Genomic DNA, 17,785 nt, shown 5'->3' with positions numbered 1-17,785 from the left:
TGAGGTAAAAGTATAGACATGGCCTGACTAAGGCTGAGGTGCTGAAGGAAAGATGTACCAGAAGGCATTATCTGGAGACAGCTTCACGTATATGCTGCAAAGCCAAACCTGCAAGACTTTCTAGAGAATCCATAAGCCTACAATTGCTTTCTTTCATTTCCTTGCTTAAAGTACTAGGATAAACTGTCTAAACAGACATCTTTGTTATCTGTCAGTCAATAAATTACAAGCATGACTTACTATTTCCAAAATCTCTATGGCTAATTTTCTTCCCTCTCTGCCCTTTTTTTTTTAGGTAAGTCTTGGCTTTGCCTTGTTAAATGAAATCAATCTATTGGTTGGTTCCTTTGTATAAATCCTGGAGAAGGAAATGGCAACCCACTCCAGTATTCTTGCCTGGAGAATTCCATGGATGGAGGAGCTTGGTGGGCTACAGTCCACGGGTCACAAAGAGTCGGACACGACTGAGCACCTTCCCTTTCGCTTTCACTTTGTATAAATAAACAGTGTGATACTCACGAGCTAGATGTTTTTAACCTAGTAGTTTTACTACAAGTAAGGACTTCCCTAGTGGCTCAGATGGTAAAGCGTCTGTCTACAATGTGGGAGACCTGGGTTCGATCCCTGGGTTGGGAAGATCCCCTGAAGTAGGAAATGGCAATCCATTCCAGGACTATTGCCTGGAAAATCCCATGGACAGAGGAGCCTGGTATGCTACAGCCCATGGGGTTGCAGAGAGTCGGACACGACTGAGCGACTTCACTTTCACGTTCAAAGAGTAGTAGTAACTACTCTTTAGCAGCTTATTTCTGGTGGTCTGCTGCAGTATTGCCCATCTGGATCCCACCCTTGGACCTGTAGAAACCAGTAGCTTGAAAATCCACCTTATCTGCACTGACTCTGCAACTCACCGTCCCTTGGCCATCCTGTTTAAGTCTGCTGTTTAATTTTTTGTTTGTTTGTTCTCACTCTTACAGTCTAATTTGAGTCATTTCAGGTTAGCTTTTCCTTGATCTTTTCATTGTCCATAGAAATTGTGTCCACACTGGTGTCAAGAATGTGGATTTTGAGTTTTCATTTTGCATTTAGATGATTAAATGATTTCTATCAAGTGACAGATTATAGGATCCAGTCATTGCCATGGGAAAAGTGACAGGACATTTAAATCTAATTCATTTCATTTCATTTCATGAGTGAGTGTGTGTGTGTTTGAGGGTACCAGTATTTCTAGCCATTGTATTTCCTGATATGGGAGATATAGGGTTGAGAGGTTTTTAGTCCTTTGTCTTTCTGACATTTGGAGGAATCCTCTCTGTGTGTTTTGTTTGCCCCAGTATGAGTGTTCCTATATCTTAACAGTTAGAACCTTCTTTCATCCTCCCAACACTCACATTTTTTAAATATATATTCGTTGTCAGTTCAGTAATTGTCAGTGTCTGCAAAAATGGAGTTTGTATATCTTGATATGCCACCCTCTCTTCCATTTTTTTTAAATTTCACTTTACAATACTGTATTGGTTTTGCCATACATCAACATGAATCCACCACGGGTGTACATATGTTCCCAATCCTGAACGCCCCCTCCCCATATCATCTCTCTGGGTCATCCCAGTGCACCAGCCCCAAGCATCCTGTATCCTGCATCGAACCTAGAGTGGCGATTCATTTCTTATATGATATTATACATGTTTCAATGCCATTCTCCCAAGTCATCCCACCCTCCTCCTCTCCCTCTCCCACAGAGTCCAAAAGACTGTTCTATACATCTGGGTCTCTTTTGCTGTCTCACATACAGGGCATTTTTGGCTTTGTGTGTAATGTGCTCAGTCGTGTCTGATTCTTTGCAGCCCCATGGACTATAGCCCACCAGCCTCCTCTGCCCACGGAGTTCTCCAGGCAACAATACTGAAGTAGGTGCCGTTTCCTACTACAGGGTTCTTCCTGACCTAGAATTGAACCTGGGTCTCCTGAGTCTCTTGCATTTTTGGCTTTAGTAAAGTTTTATACTTAAAAGCCTTAAACTAAAAGGAAACTGAATCCCTCACTTCTCACATTTGGATTTCTTTGATTGGTTTGCCAAAACTTTCAAATGATTAGATTATTTGAAATCAGTGTTCTTTCAAGACTCTTTAAATAGGCTGAGTAAAGCAGAGAGAAAAAAGTTATGCTGTTGCAAATCAGACAAAATGATTCAGAAAAATGAGGGTTTCCTGCAGCAGTATCGATCAAGATTTAATATTCTCAAAACCATAAACAAGTTAGTCTTTTAATGGAAAACTAAGGGAAACCAATGCCGTTATTAAAGGACATGGATTCTGAGAAAAGAGAATGTCTTGTCAAATTCAAAAGGGAGTCATACTACTACTAAGATTTCTCACTAATGAGGCCACTTGAGAGATCTAATGATATTTAACTATATGTCTTTATTTCTTTTTTCTTTACTATGTAGCAGTGCTCTGTTTCTACTTTAAATCATTTTCTACTACATTTACTTATCTAATATTTATGCACTGATAAAATTTTCAATTTTTATAAATATATTTTTAAGTAAACAAATCAGTATTTCTTTTCTTCATGAAGAGGGAGATAATTAATTAAAATACAATTTTTTTTAAATGCCGTGGTGTTATGGCCGATTTACAAAGATAAGCTATGTGCTATATCAACCTAAAGGAAAAGATACTTAGACTTCTAAGATCATGTATCATTTTGCTTTAAATTATGGATTGACTTTTTAGAAGTTTTTTTTCCTCACATTGTAACTACAAGTTAAAAAATATTTTCTGAATCTAATTAATGGTTTTTATTATTGGCTACATGATAAAATAAAACTGAATCAAGTTGCATTAGTTTTGAACAATTTTAAAGTCTTTAAATGTGATATGTAACTATGTATGGAAAACATATATATATTATCATTACTTAAGTTTATTCTTTTGAAATGTTAGACTGCTTAATAATTTTGTCATTAAAAACTGTTCTATGTATTTCTCCTTGTAAGAATGTTAGCATAAATTTCTAGTGATACAATCTTGACATAAAGAAGAAAATGCCAAACATGACTGTCAACTTGATTAATCACAAAAAGAAAATAAAAACACATGGAGCCATTTCCCAGATATGAAACTTGAACATTACACACTCTCCAAGGCCCCCTCTTTCCTATTCCATTCATTAATTTTCTTACCCACATATAATCACTATTCAGTTCAGTTCAGTTCAGTCGCTCAGTCGTATCCGAGTCTTTGCAACCCCATGAATCGCAGCAGGCCAGGCCTCCCTGTCCATCACCATCTCCCGGAGCTCACCCAGCCTCCCGTCTATCGAGTCCGTGATGTCATCCAGCCATCTCATCCTCGGTCGTCCCCTTCTCCTCCTGCCCCCAATCCCTCCCAGCATCAGAGTCTTTTCCAATGAGTCAGCTCTTCTCAAGAGGTGGCCAAAGTACTGGAGTTTCAGCTTTAGCATCATTCCTTCAAAGAAATCCCAGGGCTGATCGCCTTCAGAATGGACTGGTTGGATCACCTTGCAGTCCAAGGGACTCTCAAGAGTCTTCTCCAACACCACAGTTCAAAAGCATCAATTCTTTGGCGCTCAGCTTTCTTCATAGTCCAACTCTAACATCCATGCATGACCACTGGAAAAACCATAGCCTTGACTAGACGGACCTTAGTCGGCAAAGTAATGTCTCTGCTTTTCAATATACTGTCTAGGTTGGTCATAACTTTTTTTCCAAGGAGTAAGCGTCTTTTAATTTCATGGCTGCAATCAACATCTGCAGTGATTTTGGAGCCCCCCAAAAATAAAGTCTGACACTGTTTCCACTGTTTCCCCATCTATTTGCCATGAAGTGATGGGACAGGATGCCATGATCTTCGTTTTCTGAATGTTGAGCTTTAAGCCAACTTTTTCACTCTCCTCTTTCACTTTCATCAAGAGGCTTTTTAGCTCCTCTTCACTTTCTGCGTTAAGGGTGATGTCATCTGCATATCTGAGGTTATTGATATTTCTCCTGGCAATCTTGATTCCAGCTTGTGTTTCTTCCAGTCCAGCGTTTCTCATGATGTACTCTGCATAGAAGTTAAATAAGCAGGGTGACAATATACAGCCTTGACATACTCCTTTTCCTATTTGGAACCAGTCTGTTGTTCCATGTCCAGTTCTAACTGTTGCTTCCTGACCTGCATACAGATTTCTCAAGAGGCAGGTTAGGTGGTCTGGTATTCCCATCTCTTTCAGAATTTTCCACAGTTTCTTGTGATCCACATAGTCAAAGGCTTTGGCATAGTTAGTAAAGCAGAAATAGATGTTTTTCTGGAACTCTCTTGCTTTTTCCATGATCCAGCTGATGTTGGCAGTTTGATCTCTGGTTCCAGTGCACTAAGCGCAGGCGGCTGTGAGAGCCGGCTGGGGAACTAAGCGTGGCCAAGAGGAGCTACCCTATGTCCGAGGTCAGGGGCAGCGGCCTAGAGTGCCAGGCTGCGATGGCACAAGAAAGGCCTAGAGGAGCTACCCTGTGTCTGAGGTCAGGGGAGGCCGGAAGAAGCCACCTCGAGCCCGTGGCCAGGGGCGGTGACCCTGAGGAGCCACCCCGAGCCTGAGGCCAGAGGTGGCAGCTGGGAGGAGCCACCTAGCACCAGAGGCCATGGCCGGCGGCTGGGAGAAGCAATCCGAGGAGCAGTGGCTGCGCAGGTGCAGGAGGGCCTAGAGGAGCTATCCCACGTTGAAGGTCAGGAACGGCAGTGGTGGGAAGATACCCCTCATCCAAGGTACGGAGCAGCAGCTGTGCTTTGCTGGAGCAGCCATGAAGAGATACCCCATGCCCATGGTAAGAGAAACCCAAGTAAGATGGTAGGTGTTGCAAGAGGGCATCAGAGAGCAGACACACTGAAACCATACTCACAGAAAACTAGTCAGTCTAATCACACTAGGACCACAGCCTTGTCTAACTCAAGGAAACCAAGCCATACCTGTGGGGCAACCCAAGATGGGCGGGTCATGGTGGAGAGGTCTAACAGAACGTGGCCCACTGGAGAAGGGAATGGCAAGCCACTTCACTATTCTTGCCTTGATAATCTCATGAACAGTATGAACAGTATGAAATCACTACCCAGATGTCTAAAAACAAAGTTTGTTTTACATGTTTACGAACTTTGCATAGATTGAATAGTGCCGTACATAATCTTTTCATTTCACTTGTTTCTGAGATTCATCCAGAACATTGCATGTAGCAGTATTTTGCTTTCATTGCTGGAGAGTATTCTGTATTATGAATATAGTACACTTTATTGATCATTTAACTACTGAAGATTTGATCATTTCTATTTGGTTTTATTATAGTACTGCTTGTATGAATGTTTTATTTTAAATATTTTGATGAGTGTATCTAGCAATGGAATTTCTAAGTAATATGGAATGCACATGCTAAGCTTCAGTAGGTGCACTGCCTGACAGTTTTCAGGTGGAGGAACCGTTGTAGACTCCCACCAGCCATGTGTGAGACTTCCTTCTGCTCACATTTTTAATAACACTTGGAAGTATTAGTCTGTCTTAGTTTAGGTATTCTGCGAATCTTATAGTAGTATTAAACTGTGAGTTTAACTTGCATTTCCATGATGGCTAAAGTAGTTGGGCATCTTTTTTGTATGTTGATTGGTCATTTAAGAATCAATTTTTGTGAAGCACCTAGTCAAGATTTTAAGACATTTTTATGTTAGATTATCTGCTTTTCCTTCTTCTGCATTTGTAGATATTTTTATTTTCTGATCTAACTTTTGCTGTAGTAAGTTTTATAAACATATTATCCTGCACTATGGTTTGATATTTCACTTTCTTAATGCTATCCTGTGCTTAAAAAAGTTGCTAATGACATCTGATTTATCAATGACTTCCTTATATTAGTGCTATTTATGCATTATTTTAATTTTATTTATTTATTTATTTATTTTTTACTTTACAATACTGTATTGGTTTTGCCATACATTGACATGAATCTGCCACAGGAACTTATGTACACTTATGCATTATTTTTTTAAAAAACTTTTCTTTTCAATCTCCAGATCATAAACATATTCATCAGTGTTATTTTCCAGATGGTTTCATGTTTGCCATTCACATTTATAGTCTCTAAAATCTACATTTATATTCTCTAAAATAATTTTTGTGAGAGAAATGTCAATATTTATTTTTTATGAATATCCAGTTGACAAAGCACTATTTAAAAATCACTGTTCCTCTCTTCTCTTCAGGATCAAGTTTGTTATAAATCTAGTGTCTAAAATAATGTGGGTCTCTTTCTGGATTTTCTATTGTGTTTAATTATTTTCCTTGTCTATTCTTGTGCCCATGAGACATTTATTATTGATAATAAATCTTGATATCAAGATTCCCAAGTCTTCCCACTTTGTTCGAAGGGGAAAATTATAGATCTATCTCTCTCTCATGAACATAATGAAAAATTCTAAACAAATTATTAACATTTGAATCTAAAATATATCAAAAGGAGAATAGATTATGACCAAGGGGATTTTATTCCAAGAATTCAAAGTTGTATTAATGTTGAAAGGTCAATCAATGGAATACACTTTATTAATAAAAAAAGGGGGGGGAACCATAGGATCATTTCAATAGGTCGAAATGAAAAGTCCTTTGATAAAATTCAACATCCATTCATGATAACATAAAAACATAATAACATTTGGCATACTAACATTAGAGGGGAACATTATTAATATGATAAAGTGTAGCTGTAAACATCTTACAAGAGAAAATCACTACTTATGCCTAACAATAGCTAGCAAAATTTTGAAGAACCAATGAATGTTGGTTTAAATGGAATTAAATTTTAAATTAGTTTAAATGGAATTAAACTATGTCCAAAGTCATAGTTAACATGTGTGACCAAGAGACAGAGCCCAAAACTACTGGACCATACATGCAAGGATATTTGAAATATTTAACATCTTGTACCTCTCACATGCATACATCAAAATAAATACATATTGGAAAAATAAGGAAATTTATATTTTTATAATATTAAAATATGTGAGGCTTTGAACAAGCAGGAAGAATAAATTATATAGGTAAAACTTAAAAGATACTACCTCTAGAAAGGCCACAGACTAGGAGAAAATATTTGCAAAAAAAAATCTCATAAAGAACTGCTGTCTAAAATATACAAGGAAATATTAAAACTCAATAATAATTAAATATTTCAATTTAAAAAATGAGCCAAACAGTTTGATACCTCATCAAAGAAGATACACAGATGGCAAGTAAGCATATGAAAAGATGCTCCATATCAGGCCACCAAGGAAATGAAAATTATGCAAATTAAAACAATGAGATACCACTCTACACTTAGAAGCACTGCCAAGATTCAGAACATTGACAACACTGAATGCTGGTGAGCATGTAGAGCACAAGAAATTCTCATTCATTGTTGATGGGTTTGCAAAATGGTACATCCACTTTGGAAGATAGTTTGGTAGTTTCTTACAAAACTAAACATGTTCTTACCCTATGACCTAGCAATCGTACTCCTTAGTATTTATGCAAAGGGGTTGAAAACCTATGTTCACACAAAACCCTGAACATGGATGTTTACAGTGGCTCCACTTGTAAATGCCAAAACTTGGAAACAACCAATATACCCTTCAGTTCAGTTCAGTCACTCAGTCATGTCCTACTCTTCGCAACCCCATGAATTGCAACACACCAGGCCTCCCTGTTCATCACCATCTCCTGGAGTTCACTCAGACTCACATCCATCGAGTCTGAGATGCCATCCAGCCATCTCATCCTCGGTCGTCCCCTTCTCCTCCTGCCCCCAATCCCTCCCAGCATCAGAGTCTCTTCCAATGAGTTAACTCTTCACAAGAGGTGGCCAAAGTACTGGAGTGTCAGCTTTAGCATCATTCCTTCCAAAGAAATCCCAGGGTTGATCTCCTTCAGAATGGACTGGTGGATGTCCTTGCAGTCCAAGGGACTCTCAAGAGTCTTCTCCAATCACCGCAGTTCAAAAACATCAATTCTTCGGTGCTCAGCCTTCTTCACAGTCCAACTCTCACATCCATACATGACCACTGCAAAAACCATAGCCTTGACTAGATGGACCTTAGTCGGCAAAGTAATGTCTCTGCTTTCGAATACACTATCTAGCTTGGTCATCTTTTCTTCCAAGGAGTAAGCGTCTTTTAATTTCATGGCTGCAATCACCATCTGCAGTGATTTGGGAGCCCCCTAAAATAAAGTCTGACACTGTTTCCACTGTTTCCCCATCTATTTCCCAGGAAGTGATGGGACCGGATGCATGATTTTTGTTTTCTGAATGTTGAGCTTTAAGTCAACTTTTTTGCTCTCCACTTTCACTTTCATCAAGAGGCTTTTTAGCTCCTCTTCACTTTCTGCCTTAAGGGTGGTGTCATCTGCATATCTGAGGTTATTGATATTTCTCCTGGCAATCTTGTTTCCAGCTTGTGTTTCTTCCAGTCCAGTGTTTCTCATGATGTACTCTGCATAGAAGTTAAATAAGCAGGGTGACAATATACAGCCTTGATGTACTCCTTTTCCTATTTGGAACCAGTCTGTTGTTCCATGTCCAGTTCTAACTGTTGCTTCCTGACCTGCATACAGGTTTCTCAAGAGGCAGGTTAGGTGTTCTGGTATTCCCATCTCTTTCAGAATTTTCCAGTTTATTGTGATCCACACAGTCAAAGGCTTTGGCATAGTTAATAAAGCAGAAATAGATGTTTTTCTGGAACTCTCTTGCTTTTTCAATGGTCCAGAGGATATGGGCAATTTGATCTCTGGTTCCTCTGCCTTTTCTAAAACCACCTTGAATATCTGGAAGTTCACAGTTCACATACTGCTGAAGCCTGGCTTGGAGAATTTTGAGCATTATTTTACCAGTATGTGAGATCAGTGCAATTGTATGGTAGTTTGAGCATTCTTTTGCATTGCCTTTGTTTGGAATTGGAATGAAAACTGACCTTTTCCAGTCCTGTGACCACTGCTGAGTTTTCAAAATTTGCTGGCATATTGAATGCAGCACTTTCACAGCATCATCTTTCAGGATTTGAAACAGCTCAACCGGAATTCCATCACCTCCACTAGCTTTGTTCATAGTGATGCTTTCTAAGGCCCACTTGACTTCTCATTCCAGGATGTCTGGCTCTAGGTGAGTGGTCACACCATCGTGATTATCTGCGTCGTGAAGATCTTTTTTGTACGGTTCTTCTGTGTATTCTTGCCACCTCTTCTTAATATCTTCTGCTTCTGTTAGGTCCAGACCATTTCTGTCCTTTATCGAGCCCATCTTTGAATGAAATGTTCCCTTGGTATCTCTAATTTTCTTGAAGAGATCTCTAGTCTTTCCCATTCCATTCTTTTCCTCTATTTCTTTGCATTGATTGCTAAAGAAGGCTTTCTTATCTCTTCTTGCTATTCTTTAGAATTCTGCATTCAGATGCTTGCATCTTTCCTTTTCTCCTTTGCTTTTTGCTTCTCTTCTTTTCACAGCTATTTGTAAGGCCTCTCCAGACAGCTGTTTTGCTTTTTTGCATTTCTTTTCCATGGGGATGGTCTTGATCCCTGTCTCCTGTACAGTGTCACGAACCTCATTCCATAGTTCATCAGGCACTCTATCTATCAGATCTAGGCCCTTAAATCTATTTCTCACTTCCACTGTATAATCATGAGGGATTTGATTTAGGTCATACCCGAATGGTCTAGCAGTTTTCCCTACTTTCTTCAATTTAAGTCTGAATTTGGTAATAAGGATTTCATGATCTGAGCCACAGTCAGCTCCTGGTCTTGTTTTTGTTGACTGTATAGAGCTTCTCCATCTTTGGCTGCATAGAATATAATCAATCTGATTTTGGTGTTGACCATCTGGTGATGTCCATGTGTAGAGTTTTCTCTTGTGTTGTTGGAAGAGGGTGTTTGCTATGACCAGTGCATTTTCTTGGCAAAACTCTATTAGTCTTTGCCCTGCTTCGTTCACTAAAACCATACTCACAGAAAACTAGTCAATCTAATCACACTAGGACCACAGCCTTGTCTAACTCAATGAAACCAAGCCATGCCTGCGGGGCAACCCAAGACGGGTGGGTCATGGTGGAGAGGTCGGACAGAACGTGGTCCACTGGAGAAGGGAATGGCAAGCCACTTCAGTATTCTTGCCTTGAGAACCCCATGAACAGTATGAAAAGGCAAAATGATAGGATACCAAAACAGGAACTCCCCAGGTCATTAGGTGCCCAATATGCTACTGGAGATCAGTGGAGAAATAACTCCAGAAAGAATGAAGGGATGGAGCCAAAGCAAAAACAATACACAGTTGTGGATGTGACTGGTGATAGCAGCAAGATCCGATACTGTAAAGAGCAATATTGCATAGGAACCTGGAATGTCAGGTCCATGAATCAAGGCAAATTGGAAGTGGTCAAACAAGCGATGGCAAGGGTGAACGTTGATATTCTAGGAATCAGCGAACTAAAATGGACTGGAATGGGTGAATTTAACTCAGATGACCATTATATCTACTACTGAGGGCAGGAATCCCTCAGAAGAAATGGAGTAGCCATGATGGTCAACAAAAGAGTCCAAAATGCAGTACTTAGATGCAATCTCAAAAACGACAGAATGATCTCTGTTCATCTCCAAGGCAAACCATTCAATATCACAGTTATCCAAGTCTATGCCCCAACCAGTAATGCTGAAGAAGGTGAAGTTAAATGGTTTTATGAAGACCTACAAGACCTTTTAGAACTAACACCCAAAAAGATACCCTTTAGTAAGTGAATAAATAAATGAACTGTGATACTTCCAGGCAATGGAATCTTATTCAGTGCTAAAAAGTAATGAACTATCAAACATTGAAAAGCCATAGAAGAAACTTAAATCCATATCACCAAGGAAAGAGGCCAGTCTGAAAAGGCTACAGTTTACAATGATTCCAACTGTATGATATATTGAAAAGGCCAAACTATGGAGATCAAAAAGATTAGTGTTTGCCAGGCATTAGGGTGGAAGGAAGGATGAATAGGCAGAGCACAGAGGATTTTTAGGACAGTGAAAATAACCTGTATGATACTTCAATGGTGGACATATGTCATTGAAATGTATTCAAACTCATAGAATGTACAACACCAAGAATGAACCCTAATGTAAAGCATGGACTTTGAGAGATAATGATGTATCAGTACAGGTTCATTAGTTAAAATGAATGTAGCATTCTGAGGTGGGATGTTGATAGTCCGGAGCGTGGGGGCGGGGGAGGCTGTTTGTGTTGTGGGGTGGTGGGGGTGGGGGGTGGTGGGAGGGAGGTGGAGAAGATATATGGACTATCTCTGAACATTTTTCTTAAACTTGCTGTAAAGCTAAGTGAAAGTGAAAGTCGCTCAGTTGTGTCAGACTCTTTGTGACCCCATAGACTATACAGTCCACGGAATTCTCCAGGCCAGAATGCTGGAGTGGGTAGCATTTCCCTTCTCCAAGGGATCTTCCCAACCCAGAAAGTGAACCCAGGTCTTCCACATTGCAGGCTGATTTTTTAGCAGCTGAACCATAAGGGAAGCCCCTGTAGCTAAAACTGCTCTTAAAAAATACTCTGATGGGAATTTTATAACATCTTCAGCAACTCACTTCCATACTCTTTAGGAGAAATAAACTATATACCCACTGCTGAAACATATCTGGAAAGGACAAGCGTACATCACCATTAATAAAATGACCCATTGCATTACAATCTTTGAGAGTGCATGCTTTTTTGTACTTTGTGCTAAATCCACTCAGTCTGCTTTTTTCTCCTATGTTCCCAATGTGAACATCATAATTTGCATAAGAAGGTAAGAAAAGATGTGATTAATATATAGTGGCATGAATCCATGTAGGAACTTCTTTCAGATATTTGGGCTATTTTCAGAATACATGCAAGGGGCTCTTGACTGTTTCAAGCCCAGATACTGTTGCTGAGAAGTAGGCTTTTCATCCAGGCTTCCTTGTAGCTCAGCTGGTAAAAATTCCTGGGTTGGGAAGATCCCCTGGAGAAGGGATAGGCTACCCACCCCAGTATTCTTGGGCTTTCCTGGTGGCTCAGATTAAAGAATTCACCCACAATGTGGGAAACGTGGATTCAATCCTTGGGTTGGGAAGATCCCCTGGAGGAGGGCATGGCAACCCAACACAGCATTCTTGCCTGGAGAATCCCCATGAACAGAGGAGCCTCGTGGGGTACAGTATATGCGGTTGCAAAGAGTTGCACAGGACTGAATGACTAAGCACAGTACAGCACAGGCTTTTATATCCAGTAGTCATTACATAAAAACAAAGAATTTGTAAAACATGGGTTTAGGGAAATACAACCTGTGTAAAGAAGCTATATGATATCCTGCATTCCAACTTGAAGAAAAAAAGGTTTTTCCATTTGGCCTGCTGAGAATAGCTATTACCATGCTGATAAAGATGAATGAGCACCAATAATAAAATATATACTGTTTGGGCAACAAGATGTTTTTAAACAAAACACCATTACTGAGAGATGTACATGTTCCCCACATGTTCAGTTTGGTTCAATTTCTCAGTCGTGTCTGACTCTTTGCGACCCCATGGACTGCAGCATGCCAGGCTTCTCTGTCCATCACCAACTCCCAGAGCTTACTCAAACTCATGTCCATTGAGTCAGTGACGCCATCCAACCATCTCATCCTCTGTTGTCCTCTTCTCCTCCTGCCTTCAATCCTTCCCAGCATTGGGGTCTTTTCTAATGAGTCAGTTTCACCAGGTGGCCAAAGTACTGGTGTTTCAGTTTCAGCATCAGTCCTTCCAATGAATAGTCAGGACTGATCTCCTTTAGGATGGACTGGTTGGATCTCCTTGCAGCCCAAGGGACTTGCAAGAGTCTTCTCCAACACCACAGTTCAAAAGCATCAATTCTTCAGCACTCAGCTTTCTTTTATAGTCCAACTCTCACATCCATACATGACTACTGGAAAAACCAAAGCTTTGACTAGACAGACCTTTGTTGCCAAAGTAATGTCTCTGTTTTTTAATATGCTGTCTAGGTTGGTCATAACTTTCCTTCTAAGGAGTAAGTGTCTTTTAGTTTCATGGCTGCAGTCACCATCTGCAGTGATTTGGGGGCCCCCCAAAATAAAGTTTGTCACTGTTTCCATTGTTTCCCCATCTATTTGCCATGAAATGATGTCAAGATCTTCATTTTCTGAATGTTGAGTTTTAAGCCAGCTTTTTCACTCTCCTTTTCACTTTCATCAAAAGGTTCTTTAGTTCCTCTCCACTTTCTGCCATAAGTGTGGTGTCATCTGCATATCTGAGGTTATTGATATTTCTCCCGGCAATCTTGATTCTAGCTTGTGCTTCATCCACTCCAGCATTTCTCATGATGTACACTCTGCTTATATGTTAAATAAGCAGGGAGACAATATACAGCCTTGACCTACTCTTTTCCCAATTTGAAACCAGTCTGTTGTTCCATGTCCAGTTTTAACTGTTGATTTTGACCTGCATACAGATTTTTCAAGAGGCAGGTCAGGTGGTCTGGTATTCCCATCTCTTGAAGAATTTTCTACAGTTTTTTGTGATCCACACAGTCAAAGGCTTTGGCATAGTCAATAAAGCAGAAGTATGTGTTTTTCTGGAACTCTCTTGCTTTTTTGATGATCCAACAGATGTTGACAATTTGATCTCTGGTTCCTCTGCCTTTTCTAAATCCAGCTTGAGCATCTGGAAGCTCATGGTTCCCATACTGTTGAAGCCTGGCTTGGAGAATTTTGAGCATTACTTTGCTAGTATGTGAGATGAGTGCCATGAGGGAAAACTTCTGTAGAATGGCCTGCAGAGTTGTAAAAATATTCTGTAAGAGGTCACTAGCAGGAAAGGATAAGTGAGCTAACAGTCATAGGCACAGAGCCTTCTACAGGTATACCCCTTTTCTTCAGAATAGTGTAGAGAACCACAGCATGTACTTGGCTCCCTGAGGAGCTTCCATTCTCATTTGATTTAAATTATATTACATATACAACAGCTACACTGACAGCATTTTGAAGACAGTATATGAAAAGAAGAAATGAATTGCCCTGTTGATGCTCTATAGGTGCATTCTGCTAATTTTGTAGCATAATTTAGTCTTTTCCAGTAGTCATCTTTCTGCTTTTTAAAGAAGTCTCAAGATCACTTCCTTAATCACCAGTTTTAGTATTCTATGTATAAGAAATCATATTTGGATGTTAATTTTTAAACTTCATTAGAAAAGACAGAGTAAAAATGAAATATTAAATTAAAACCTATAAATATTCATTATCCATTTTTCAAGCTGCTTCATTATTTCAAGAGGAGAATAATCAACATTTGACTTTCTATGAAATACTTGGGTGATCATAGTAATAATCAGCCACTGTTACTTGGGAGTGAAAGGAGTAATGAAAGTTGGTAAAGACAGTCTGGGAGTGTGGGGTTTGAATTATAAGAGGACTACATTCTCCTAAGCCATGTTCCACCCTTGCTCTAGTTCTCTCCCCAGCAGCTTCTTCACTGCTTCCTTTACGTCCTTATTCCTCAAGGTGTAGATGAGGGGGTTGAGCATTGGAGTTACGAGCCCATAGAAGAGAGCAAGAAGCTTGCCCTTCAACTTGGCAGAATTGCTCTTGGGTGCCATGTATGCATAACCACTAATGGCTGAGCCATAGAACATAACAACCACAAGCAGATGTGACCCACATGTGTTGAAGGCCTTCTTTCGACCCTCAGAAGACTGGATTCTTACCACTGACCTAACAATGTTGATGTAAGAGAACAGGATTAAACCCACTGGGATAACTTTTATGACCACCACGGCAGCATACATCTCCACTTCATTGATCCATGTATCAACACATGATAATTGAAGCATGGCAGGTACTTCACAGAAGAAATTCTCCACCTGATATTGACCACAGCGAGGTAACAGGAAAGTCAACACTGTTTGCACCAGAGAGTTGCTGAAACCTGTTGCCCAAGCCACTGCTGCCAATTGTTGGCATAGCCGAGAATGCATGATAACTGTGTAATGCAGAGGCTGGCAGATAGCTACATAACGATCAAAGGCCATTACTGAGAGAAGGACACATTCAGTGGATCCTAAGCCAAGGAAGATGAATAGTTGAGCTATGCAGCCTCCGTAGCTGATATTTCTCCAGCGGCTCTGTATGTTGACCAGCATCTGGGGGACAGTGGAGGTAATATAGCAGAGGTCCAAAAAAGAGAGATTAGCCAGAAAGAAATACATTGGGGTGTGGAGTCTAGGATCAAGGCGTGACAAGATAATGATGGCTGAATTCCCAAGGAGAGTCATTATGTAGAAAATGGAGATGGCCACAAAAAGAACCATTTCTAGTTTGGGCCATTCAGAGAAGCCCACCAGAACAAAGCCCTTAGAGTGATGAAGAGTGTTATTGAATCTTCTCATTGCTGTGACTCTACTTGCTGGAAACACCACAGGCAGATTTTGGAGCTTGATTAGCCTTTGCTTAGAACTTAATGTTGGTTCATGAACCTACATGTAATAGAGGAACTGGGTAGGGGATGCTGAAACAAATAAAATCATTAATGTATTTCCTTTTATTACCTAGGCAAGAAGAATGAGAGTTAACAATAATACATCTATATTTTAACAACCATATTTTAAGCCATGGCTTTCATTTGGTAAGCACATAGCTAACTAAGTAGAGGTATTACAAAACTAAATATTGTAAAGGTGTATTACACAATATTCATTGCAAAAAGAAAGTGTTGGATCTGTTAAGATGGAGAGACACTGAGACTTCACTGGAGCTTCATTAAATCTCTAATTCACTCGATATATTTTTTAACTTATTCTTTTTCAATTCAGTTCACTTTCTTGCTGATCTTAATGCACTTATATTATAGCAGATGAAATTTACCATCTTTGATAGGCACTGTCAGTTGAAGAATATAAATCTTCCTTTTTAATTACTGTATGCCTCCTTTCCTCTTATTGTAATTAAGTTAATACAGTTAAAATTCCAAGGACCAAAGACAATCCCTTATAGAATTAATTTATTATCACATTTAGCCAAGAAATAATTAGTAGAAGCTAACATAAGTAGGACTAAAATTTTTACTTATTTTACTTATGTTGAACACATTTCTACCAAATAGTATATATGTATATCAAAAAAGTTTTGATATATATATATGTAGATATGTATATATTTATATTTAAAAAGTTTGTTTTTCATGGATGTTTTACTATTCCCTCCATTTAGCCACACTTCTAAGGATTAAAAATTCTCATAATGGGCTGTAGCAAAGTGGAAAAAGCTGTGAAAAATATACAAACTCTCTTGTGTGAGTCCTGGATTACATAGATAGTAAATGGCCTATAATTACATAGGTAGTAAATGGTAGTATAAGCATCAGACTCTTTGTCTCTGCCTCTGAGAAAACCCTGTTTTTTAAACACTATTGTATGTAGCCATAGGATTCATGAATAAACCTGTAATGTGTGAATAAACATTCACTTAATAACATTTTATTTGTCACAGTGGATATTAGCTAGTAAAGATATGAAATCTGTTATCTTTAATAATCTGTATGCCTGGATTCAATGATACTCTTGTCTGAACTTAAAGATGACAAAGTACATTAAGCAAAACAGGATTGTGTCCTGGAAAGAACAGTGAGCTGGTTTATTAGCTAGCACAGTGAAATAATAAAATTAAATAAGAAGTAAAAAGACTAGGGAGAATAAAATATCTTGACATAATTTATACATAATTACTATCCTGAGATCTAATTATTAAAAATCCTATTAAAATTAAGTTCATATAGCAAATAATTATTAATAGTAAATATAGGTGCAATTCCAAAAGATTAGCATATAAATGCAAATAAAATTTCATACTGAAAATTTTAAACATCAGCAATAATTTTAAAGTATATAGGAATGTTATTTTAAATGATATTAAAAATATCATTTGTTAACCTCTCCTTAAGAAAACACTTGAGATATAAAATCAATGCACATACATATTTACATGCTAGGATAGGCATTGCTGGTATATTTACATGACTTAAAAAATTAGAAAAAATAATTTTAATGTTTCAGAATAGCAAAATGTTGAATATAATTTATCTATTGATTAGACTGTTACAGTCAATAAAATTAATTACATACATGCAATGCCTACTCATCATTATCATAATATCTTGGTATATGAAACATGCCTAACATAAAATATGACATATTTTTTGAATATTGCTAAAATACATGTAAATTATGCTTACAAAAGAATGAGAAAACTACAAAGAAAAATTGGGTTTGCGATTACTAATGATTTTCATTATATAATTATGTTCCACTTTTCCAAAGACTTCCCCGGTGGCTCAGAGGTTAAAGTGTCTGACTGGAATGCAGGAGACCAGGGTTTGATCCCTGGGTCTGGAAGTTCCCCTGGAGAAGGAAATGGCAACCCACTCCAGTACTCTTACCTGCAGAATCCCATGGAGGGAGGAGCCTGGTAAGCTACAGTCCATGGGGTCGCAAAGAGTCAGACACGACTGAGTGACTTCACTTCACTTTTCCAAATTATATTCAGTGATTAAGCATTCTTCTTATATGTGTGTGTGTGTGTGTTTTAGTTGCTCAGTTGTGTCCAACTGTTCGTGACCCCTATGGACTGTAGCCCACCAGGCTCCTCTGTCCATGGAATTCTCCTGGAAAGTATACCGGAGTATTTGTTTTTTGTGATTAGTCAAATCCATAATA

General features: G+C 38.8%; 1 protein-coding gene across 1 annotated transcript; it reads right to left on the bottom strand.

Annotated features, from left to right (window-relative positions):
* On the bottom strand, positions 14,501 to 15,463 carry LOC102187583 (putative olfactory receptor 2B8). The gene has a single exon (XM_005701551.2). It carries the CDS (start codon positions 15,461 to 15,463, stop codon positions 14,501 to 14,503), a length of 963 nt encoding a protein of 320 aa, XP_005701608.2.

Source organism: Capra hircus, chromosome 23, assembly GCF_001704415.2.
Source record: "Capra hircus breed San Clemente chromosome 23, ASM170441v1, whole genome shotgun sequence".
Taxonomy (NCBI): Eukaryota; Metazoa; Chordata; class Mammalia; order Artiodactyla; family Bovidae; genus Capra; species Capra hircus.
This window is presented reverse-complemented; position numbering and strand designations above follow the sequence as displayed.